Source organism: Pteropus vampyrus, unplaced genomic scaffold (genome assembly GCF_000151845.1).
Source record: "Pteropus vampyrus isolate Shadow unplaced genomic scaffold, Pvam_2.0 Scaffold1, whole genome shotgun sequence".
NCBI classification, from domain to species: domain Eukaryota; kingdom Metazoa; phylum Chordata; class Mammalia; order Chiroptera; family Pteropodidae; genus Pteropus; species Pteropus vampyrus.
The window spans coordinates 41,816,427-41,827,440 of record NW_011888782.1 but is presented as its reverse complement, the minus strand read 5'-3'; the positions used below and the strand labels follow the sequence as shown (position 1 = coordinate 41,827,440).

General features: G+C 37.7%; 1 protein-coding gene across 1 annotated transcript in view; it reads left to right on the top strand.

Moving 5' to 3' along the window:
* The first annotated feature begins 9,771 nt into the window (after positions 1–9,771).
* The window catches only part of ADGRG7 (adhesion G protein-coupled receptor G7), a 65,696-nt gene continuing 64,453 nt past the window's right edge, over positions 9,772–11,014 (top strand). Inside the window, exon 1 of the mRNA XM_011355735.1 lies at positions 9,772–9,886. Coding sequence (XP_011354037.1) covers positions 9,772–9,886 — 115 coding nt within the window. The remainder of the gene's footprint in view (positions 9,887–11,014) is intronic.

Below are 11,014 nucleotides of genomic sequence, written 5' to 3'. Positions count from 1 at the left end.
TATGTAGTTATGCTCTCATATTGTCAAACACAACACTTGTACCAATCGGGCTGACCTGTTCTCTGTTTTCCAAAATATGTTTATTTTCATTAACATATCAATGTCGTATTAACCTCCCTTCCCTCCTCCTCGAAGTTTAACTTCCAGAGATTCTTCAAAGCCTAGTTAAAAATTTTTATTTTCTACTGCTTCACACCACAGTATTCGATCTATAAACTCCTATAGCACAGAGCCCAAAGCAGCATTAGATCACTTGCTATTCAGTCCTTTAAGCATCTATACATAAATACTTTCTTCTTCATATATAATAATCTCCTAAAGACAGCCAAACTTTTTTTTATCTCTATTGTAGCACCCAAGGAATCCTTTTCAACCTGTAGCATTGAAAACTGAGCTATATAAGCAGAAAAAAAAGAGGAACTCAAAAGAAAAGGTTGTCTGTAGGTGAGGACTCTGAGACTAGAGTATTATTGACTTGTCCGTGATCATGCAGTCAGTTAATGGCAAAGCCCATGATGGGATGTTTTTCTTAACACCAGAAGTAAGGGTGTTGTAACAAGTTAGAGGTTATACTATTGCATAGTGAATGGTTCAATTCCTTCTTAAACAGACCTGCTTATTCTAAAGTCCATCTGCTCCCCATAGAAGTGTCCCATTCGGAGAAGGAGACTTTGGCTTCTGTTTGAATTATCTCTAGTCAGAAACTGTCTTAGTCAGTTTGGGCTACTATAATAGAATACTATAGACTGGGTGGCTTAAACAACAAGCATTTATTTCTCACATTTCTAGAGTCTGGGAAGTACAAGATCAAGGCCCCAGCAGATCTGGTGTCTGGTAAAGGCCTGCTTCCTGGTTTACAGATGGCGGCTTTCTTATGTCCTCACATAAGAAAGGACTCCACAGTGATGACTTAATTGACTCCCAGAGGCCTCACCTTAAATTACCATCACAATGAGCATTAGAGATTCAATATATGAGTTTTGAGGAGACACAAACATTCAGTCCATAGCAGAGATACAAGAGATTACCAGGCCAGAGATGATTAAGACACACCATTCTTCCCAGTGTATCTGATGCGCCTACTCCCTGAGCCCCAAGAAATGTGTCTAAATTTATTTCATATCTGATGTGCCTACATTACGGATGAATGTCTGAATACTGAAGATACTACTGTATATTAGGCTTAACAGCAGAAAAAAACAAAACAAAACAATAGTGCTACCCTCTAGTGGCATAGCATGTAAACACAACTCATAAGCCAAAGTACCAGGTTCACATTCTAAAAGAACCTTCCTTGACCCAAATAAGAAGTCAGACCACATAGTTAGAGGTAGAGTCTAGATTATTTAAAAAATCTTAGATTCTAATTTATTACTACTATAATTTTTATGGTTGAATTGTGTCTCCCCCTGCCCCAGTTCTTATCTTGAAGTCCTAACTTCCAATACCTCAGAAGGTGACCTTATTTGAAAATAGACTTGTTGTAGATATAATTATTTCAGTTAAGATGAGGTCATACTGGAGTAGGGTGGGTCCCAATCCAATATGACTGATGTCCTTATGAAAAGGGGAAATTGAGACACAGACACACACGTAGGGAGGATGCCATGTGAATACAAAGGCACAAATCAGGGTACTGTGTCCACAAGTCAAGGAATGCTAAAGATGCCAGCAAACCACCAAAAGCTAAGTGAGAGGGCTGGAACAGATTCTTGCCTAGCACCTTCAGAGGGAACATGGCTCCACTGTTAACTTGATCTTGGTCTTACAGCCTCCAGAACTGTGAGACATTAAATTTCTGTTGTTTAAGCCACTCGGTTTGTGGTACTTTGGTATAGCCATAGAAAACTAACACATCCATTACTTTAACATTAGTTTTAAGCTTAATGTTTCAGACTTCAAAATAAGACACGAACTTGAGTTGGAAAATGGTATGCTGAAGGTAATATGGCAAATGCCAGGTATAAAGGTGTTATCTCTCCCAAGTTTTATTACCAACCATAAAATGTATTAGCCTCAATGAGCAACCTATAGATAACTTGGCTTGATTATACATTTATGCTGTTTTATGGCCTCACGAAAGTTGACAAGTTTCCTTAACTAGCCATTCTATCATTCCTCAGGTAGACACTTGCAGAGTAAGTCATTTATCAACTAGTGACTTCTACATTGTTATTTTTGGTGTGCTCTAACTTTTTATATGCTTGCTTTCTACATCACAATCTTCTTGAGCATCACATACTATTTTTAAGTTTTCTGGGGATTACAGACTTTATCTAGAAAATGCATGGTGAGTGTTGCAAAATGGCCACTGTATTAGTCAAGATTCTCCAGAAACATAACCAATGGGATAGATAGGTAGATAGACAGACAGACAGAAATTTATTTTAAAGAAATTGCTTATGTGATTGCAGAGGTTGGCAAGTTCAAAATTAGCAGAGTAGGCCCTGTGGCCCTTAAAGATGCTAGAAAGGCAGACTGGGAAAAGTCAGTGCTACAGTTTCAGTCCAGAGGTAGCTCCTGGCAGAATTTCCTCATCTTCAGTGGAGGCCAGTCTTTTTCTATTAAGGCATTCGACTGCTTGGATGAAGGTAATCTGCTTTATTCAAAGTCTACAGATTTCAACGTTCACCTCACCTAAAAAAATGCCTTCACAGAAACATCTAGAGTAAAGTTTAACCAATAGTTAGGTACCATGGCCTAGTCAAGTTGACACATAAAATTAAACATCAGAGCGCCCAACAAATTCTGCCTTTTTGTGATTTGCTTTGACTAACAGAATGTAGTAAAAGTGAGACTGGTCTTGCACCAAGAATTTCTGTGAAATAATTATACTAAATGGGGAGATTTAGGATCCAGAATTTATCTTGTGAAGGAATAAATAATAATGCTAGTTTTGCAGGACATTGAAAATATCAACTCATCTTGCCTCAGATAAGCTTATCATTTCATACTTTCAGAAGGACTAGTGTTTATATGAGACTTAGTGCTTCTTGGCTGAAGCTTTTGTCTAGTTATTAGAAATTCTGGATTTGCCTTTCACCTGAATTGGGCTTTCTAGAAGAAAAAGAAGAAAATCAAATTATTTCCTACACTATGCTTCTTAACCTATGTAGAGTTGACCATTTCTCTCTTCTTTCACTCTTGACCATAGACCAATACCCATCAGCTCAGATTTGGGGGATGTAAGGGGAAGAAATAAAAGAGGAGAAATGAGAAAAGAAAGATGTAAGGCACAAATAAGAACAGATGAAAAGAGGAATTGAGATTCTCTAGAGCAAGATGCAGAACTAAATTTAAAACCAAAAAAGAAGAATTTGAGAGTTCCTTAAAATGTAGCTTACTTGTTTTTGACTTGAAATAAATCGAATCATAAAATTGAAATTTTTTTGTGTGTCTGGCATTTTTCCAACAAGATTTTGAGATTATTAAAATTGTTTCTTGTAGCTATTTGTTCTTCAAACACTCACTGGTAAGCAACCCATTACATTTCTGGTTAGCATTTGAGTTGTTCCCAATGTGTAGTTGCTGAGAATAATTGAGATCTGAACTTTCTTGTACATGTGTATACACATGCATACATTTCTGTTGAAAACATACTGAAGAGGGGAATTGCTGAGCTGCAAGATGTGTTTATGTTTAACTTTAGGATATCCTGACTGCCACACAGTCAACTCAAGTGGCTGTACCCATCCATGTGCATTCGCACCAGCTGTGGAGGACAGTGTCCTCCTACAGCCTGGCCAGCTCTAGGAATAGTGAACAGCTTAACTTTTAATCATTCCAGAGGTTGTGTAATAATAACTCCTGTAGAATTTATTGATCACCTTTGTGCTCAAACATTTTAGGGCATTGAGTTAATAATCTTTGGAGCACTATCTGTTCAAGTCTCTTGCTCTTATTTCCATTGGGTTTTCTGTCTCTTAAAAAGTTATCTAGCAGTGTTACGATTATTCTGGATGTAAGCCGTCTTTCAATGTGTGTCCCGTAAATATCTTCTCCCACTCTGTGGCTTGCCTCAGAAAAACTTTTTTGATATCTTTCTCCCTTCCCTCCATTGATCACTGGGTAGAAAAGAGGATAGTAGGGTTGTATAGATATACAAACAAGTGAATTCAAGGGTTTCTCTGTTAGCAGTAGCTCAAGAGTTTTCACTAATGAAGGAGTAGCAAATGCTACCAGGAGGTTTTCTGATGGAAAAACTCAGCTCATTTCTTTGGTATAATAGGTGGAGAAGTTGAGATTGGCCTTTGTCATCATTGTCATGGGAGGCAAGATAATCAAGTTTCTGTGTACTTAACTCTCCACTGGAGTCACAGTCCAGATGGCAGAGAAATACAGGCATATCTCAAAAATATTGTGGGTTTGATTCCAGACCACTGTAATGAAGCGAATATTGCAAGAAAATGAGTTTCAGTCTTTTTTTGCTGGTGGAGGGTCTTGCAACGCATGTGAAGCACAATAAAATGAAGTGCAATAAAACAAGGTGTGTCTGTAAAGGCGATTTTAGAACTTTTTGATGTTTCTTGCGATAGACCCATTAAAAATCTGGTTAAATAAATGAACAAGATCAAACAAAGAATAGTAGTTTCACAGATGACAAAAATATAGGCTCCTCATGAACTTTAGCATGCTTACCTGAATATCTGGCAATCTTTAAAGTCATGAGTATTCCCATAAATATTAACAAGGGATGTCCTATTACACACAAAAAAAGCCATTTAATTTCTTGCTATTTGCTAGTCTATTGCAAACTTGATTCCTTCCCTCTGGGAACAGTGGTTAGCAAACTTCAGCAAACATCAAGCTAGAGGACTAGTTAAAACCCAGATTGCTAGGCCTCACCCTCCACAGGTTTAAATTTAAAAGATTACCTGTATTATTTAAAGGATTATAATTTGTTATAAGAATTATTTTGATGCTTAAATTGTCCTTCATTTGGTAATGGGGAGTCACTTCATGCTGCATTTTGTGTCCATCTAATATGTACCTATCATTCCTTTCATATGTCTTTGTTTTTTGGCAATAGATATTCTAAGCTAATCTGGGACTTTCCCTGCCTCAGTCTTGAACTTAGCCATTTTTGCAAAGAGCCATGTTCGTTTTTGTGGAAAATTCTTTTTAGGAATCAAGATCTCAGCTCTAGGTGTGCTCATTACTAATGGATTGTCATTGCTTCCAGGCCCTATGAGTGGCCAGAGCTAGTGAATATCTGTATGTAAATGTGTGGTATATATCATGAATATGCACATACATACATTTTTGTGTATTAACACACTTTTGCATCTGTGTTTACTTCTATATTGTTTATATATAAATATATTTATTGAGTACATATTGAAATATGTATTTTTTCTACATATATATTGAAAACCATGAGCTTGTATTTATACATACAACCCATTTCCAATCCAACATTATCACATTTTTTAAGGCACAATAAAAATTATTTAGTTCAAGTATAAGACATAAGAAGTAATGTTATACTCCTTCCTTTGAAATACTAGTTTTTGTTGTAGCCATGAATGTTTCTCTTTTGGATAAGTTCATTACCAATTCATGCATTTGTCTGACAGCCATCTTTCCTGGAGAATATCGCTTCCTTCAGAATTAACTGGACATAAGTTTTCTTTTTCATATTTCTGATTACTTGTTTTGAAGTATTTATGGACTTCAACTTCTCTTTCTTTCCATATTTGTAACTCCCTTCTCCTAGAGTAAAGAACTTGGCTCCAATTATTCTTATATGTTTACCTGTTTGATTGCTTATCCTGTTTGTAACCAGTCTATGATCTTCCCCACTCTTATCCATGTGTGAACACCCTTCTTTCCAGGCTGTAGTCTGCCTCCCTATTCTAGATTTCTACCCCACGTGGCTGTCCTCCTCACTGACTATGGCTCTGCCTTCCCATATCCACCATTCCATCCATGTACCTGTCCTCTGACCCCTCTCAGTCTCTGAAGAAATGCCTTTCTCTCCCTGCTCTGGCTTTGATTTCTCACATTGGGCTGTTTCTCACCTGGCTACCTTCCTCATCCCTTGGTTTTGACACCTCATGCCAGGCCACCTGTCTCCAATCACATGAGTGTCTTATTCACCCTGCTTGGGGCCTGCCATCTCATGCCGGGTTTCCTCCAACTTTGCCCTCTCCTCTGTAGATCCCCTCCTTACCCTACTGGGCTCTGACATCTGTTTTGATCAAGAGCTCCTCATTACCCCCACCACAGACACCTACCTTGTTCTTCCTCTGCTAATAACTTTAAGATTGAAATATTCAGGAAGAGAGGGCCTCAACTAAGTCATTTAAAATATGAAGAAACAGAGATTCAGGTACTTATGTAGCTTGTCCAGGGTCACAGAACAAATGAGAAACAATGTCAGTACAAATCCAGGGCTCCCTGAATTTAAGCTTTGTGAGAACAGGGAGCTTGCCTCTCTTGTTCACTATTTTATTCCCAGCACTTAGCACAATGTCTACAGTGAGTAGAATGAATGAATAAGTGAATTATTCCTTTTAGTTCTTTTCCTTTTCTTCTTTGTCATCTTGACATATGTATGTGTATAAAAACTGATGACTTTATATATTTGTCTATAACCAATAGAAATTTATGCCTTTAGACATGTGTCAACATCTAAATTTCCATGCTTAGGGATTTCTTCCATCCCATGAATTTCTAAAGTTCCTAGCTGGATAGTTGGCATGTAGATGAAGATACAAGGGCACTGAGAAACCACAGTCATTATAACATCTAACGATTCCAGAACTTCCATCAAGTGTGGAAGAGAGAATGTCTGAGCACCACCAAAATCAGTTTTCAGTCACTAGACTACAACCCCTTTGAAATATTTGAAACCCTACAAGAGAAAAACACCATCACCATTGTTGCAAACATGAGCTCCAGGAGCAGTTCCTTCAGTTAGACTGTTCAAGTACGACTATTCTGCAGACAATAGTGCAGGGCAGTGTTTTACAGTATAGTCCCAGGAGTGCTAGCTCTGAGAGAGTCTTCAAAGAGGATTCTGTGGTTAACTAATGCTGGGAACGTCACAATGCACAATGTACATGAATATATTAAAGACTGAAAAATCCTACATTTGATTTTTGAAAACTGTTACCTCTACATAACCTGGAGCTGTTGTCCAAGTTACCTTAACCACAGAGCTCCTGTGCATGTAATACCTGTCCTGGTCTCCTTTCTTCATTCATTCAATGGGCAAAAATATCTGTTACTTGAGGTTATTGCACAAAATAAATGAGATAAAGATATGTAAAATGCATAGCATAGTGCTTGTACTTTTTTCTTATACTTATTATTTATTGAAAATGGTTCCTTTTATTATTGAAGAAATTACAGATATATTTATCATTATAATAACTGAAGAATAAAAATTTCATGAGGTGAAAACTTTGAATCATAAAAGGGGTGTAAAATGAAAAATACATTTCTCATGAGATTCTTCAGATTCTCAAGAGGAATTTTTGTTTTAATGTACACTTCCAGGTATTTTCTGTGCATGTACATGTAGATATACCAGAAAAGATATTTTAAAGTCTATTCACAATAAATGAGATAATAGATTCACATTCATTTATTTTGTGCTTCTGCAACATTGCCTTTAAGTTCTTCCCTTTTGAGGGTATACCAATGTATATTTCTGCAACTCCTGGGGGTGGGAGCAGGTAAAGGTTAGAGCCTCTGATCACATTCCTTGAAGCTGTATTTTGATGAAGTGAGTATTATAGAGAATAAGGGAAATAAACAGTTATTTGGAGGACTGAAAAACATCAGCTTAGGTGTGTCCCTATTTGGAAAACCTTTTTAACTTTAAAAAAAAAATCAATTAGAGTTGACATACAATATTATATCAGTTTCAGGTGTACAAGATAGTAATTAGACAGTTATATGACTTATGTAGTAATCACCACAAATAAATCTTGTACCCATCTGACTCCATACATAGTTATTACATATTATTGACCACATTCCAAATACAGTAGTTTGCATCTCCATGACTATTTTATAATTGCCAATTTGAATTTCTTAATCCCTTCCCCTTTTCACACACCCCCCTCGATACCCCTCCCATCTGGCAACCATCAAAATGTTCTCTGTATCTATGAGTTTGTTTCTGTTTTGTTTGTTTGTTTTTGTTTTTTAAATTCCACATATAAGTGAAATTATATGGTATTTGTCTTTTTCTTCCTGGCTTATTTCACTCAGAGTAATACCCTCTAAGTCCGTTCATGTTGTAGCAGATGGCAAGCTATCATTCTTTTTTATGGCTAAGTCTATTCCATTGTATATATGTGCTACATCTTCTTTATTCAGTTGTCTATTGATGGACATTGAGGTTGCCTCTGTAACCTAGCTATTGTAACTAATGCTGCAATGAACATAGGGGTGCATATGTCTTTTCAAGTTAGAGTCTTGGGTTTCTTTGAATAAATACCTAGAAATGGAATTACTGAGTCATATAGGAGTTCTATTTTTTAATTTTTCGAGGAAACTTCATACTTGGAAAATCTTTCTAAATCTATCAGGAAAAGAACTCTAATTGAAGAGGCAACTATCCATTCATTCATTATTTTAGTTGAGAATGGAGAAGGGATAGGAAAAAAACAATATGGGACCCTGGTCAGAAGAGGGTCAGAGCTGCAGCTGCAGAGGCACTGGCTTACACTGACTCAGGTGGTGGCTTAGTTTGCCAGGGCTGCTGTAACAAGTTCTATAACTGAGTGGCTTAAACAACAGAAATTTATTGTCTCATAGTTCTGAAACTAGAAGTCCAAAATGAAGGCATTAGAAGTGTTGCTTCCTTCTGAGGGCTGAGAAGGAAGAATCTGTCCCAGGCCTCTTTCCGTGGTTTGTAGATAGCTGTCTTCTCCCTGTGTCTCTTCAATTCCTCTTCCCTCTGCATATCTGTGCCCAAATTTTCTCTTCTTATTAGGACACCAGTCATATTAGACTAAGGCCCACTCTAATGACCTCATTTTATGTTGATTACCTCCATGACACTCTTACTTCCACATTCTGAGGCACTGGAGGTTAGAACTTTAACATATGAATCGTTAGGGGAGCACGATTCAGCTCATAATAGAAGGGTTGTAATGTTGGGCTTCAGTGCTTTTCACTCTGTGCCAGCAATGCCCACTCACCAACTGCAGCTGTCAAAGTGTGGGCTCCTTAAAGAAGTGCAAGTATTGGACTCATGTGTGGGTATCACTGTTCAACCTCTTGTTGACAACGTATTTTATTTTCCCAAGAGGGAGTCTGTGTGGCCTAAAGCGCCCACTGATCTACCTCTGCCAGATCCTCCTAACAAAAGCACAGGAGGCTGAACCATAGGTGACTCGTGGGTCCAGGGCTTTCCTGGCTTCCTCTCTGGTTTCTTTCGTTTTGTTCCCTTCCCCCACTTTCTTGCTTGTCAAGACATTTACACTTTGACCCTGTTAGTTATTCCCTCCCCTTCTTTTTTATTGCCTTGAGTTATCTTCCTTTTTCTATAACTCCAATCACTTTTTCCATGTTCTCACTCAGTGAAGGTGAGGAAATTGCAAGCAGAGTATATACCTTTTATTAAGTGATTTGAACTGCATCTTGCCCGATCAACCTCAAAAATCCTGAAAAAAATGAGGACATCTGCCTAATAGGTCACCAAAAGAAGGAATTCTTTTTATTTTTTTGGAATAATTTCTGATTAAACTTCTTGGCTCAAGAAGAAAAGAAGCTAGTTGTTTTTCAAGAGTGGATTTGTGGATTGGCTTCCTCATGGCTTCTTGTCGTCGGTGTGACATCAGGGTGCTGGTGGCCATAGTGTGTGGGCTGCTGACCACCATAGTTTTGGGACTGGGCTTCTGGAGCATCATGATCAGGATCAAGAGAGGTAATGTCATACTATTATGTTTAACTCAGAGAGAGAAAAGGCATTGAGCCTCTGTCCTTGCCACCTGCCACACCACTACTGGGAAGTGCCATGTCTAGGCTGAGGCCATTTATTAAATATATGCAAGGATGAATTGAAGGCAAACATGCAGTTGTATATACATGAATATGTGTGTGTGTGGGGGGAGTGACAACTGACATGGTTGAATTGGCCTCTTTATGCTCTTATTAACTCCTGGATGAATGGATAGCAGAATAATAATTAAAATAATTAATAATGCATGTTTGGTTTGTTTATGTAAATCTAAGAAAAGAAAATAATTATGAACACACACATGAACACACATAATCAAACATATACAGAATGAAATTATAGTTCTAGAGGAAGTTTAGGAATGTTCTCTCTAGGATTGCAAATAAACTGATATAGTTTGCCCAGAAATCAGGTGTAAAAAACTACTCCAAGGCTAAGATAATTAAAAAAAAATTTTTTTCCTGTTTATATAACATGTACTTGTTCAACATCTGCTGTGTGCTAGAGCTGACCTGGGAAAAGTGGGGTGAGTGGTGCCAATGGTGAGTAAAACAGTGACGTTAAAGGAAAGCCCCAGAAACTCCAAAATCCTCATGCTGTTCCCTTGGGCTGCAGAGGTTCTCCATCAGGGATTCAAAGCTGGATGTGCTCAGCACTCCCCTTTTTGTAAGAAACAGAGTTTCTAATGAAATTGAGTAAATAAGGGTAAATAATGCCAGGCAGGAGAGGGCAGAAGGAGAGGTGATCTGCCCTCTGAGAAGGTGATCGCAGAGGACAGAAAGCTGGGGGAGCCAGCAGGAGCACAAAACATGGCTGCAAAGATCCTCTGTGGAGGACAACAGGAGTTGAATATATTGTCTGCTGACAGAGTGGTAGCTGAGAGTAGATCTGGTTTTTGTCTGCTGAAGAACAGTATTTTGAGACTATTATATTAACAAGATTTAGAGAACAAGCATGAGAAAATTTACCAGGAGAAAAATAATAAAATCCAAACTTGGGGAAAATGTGCTTTTGTTTGTTCATTTAAGGTATTTAAAATAGTTTAGATGATGTTTAAAAAAATTATGAACTATGGAATTCACCCTATTAAGGCTG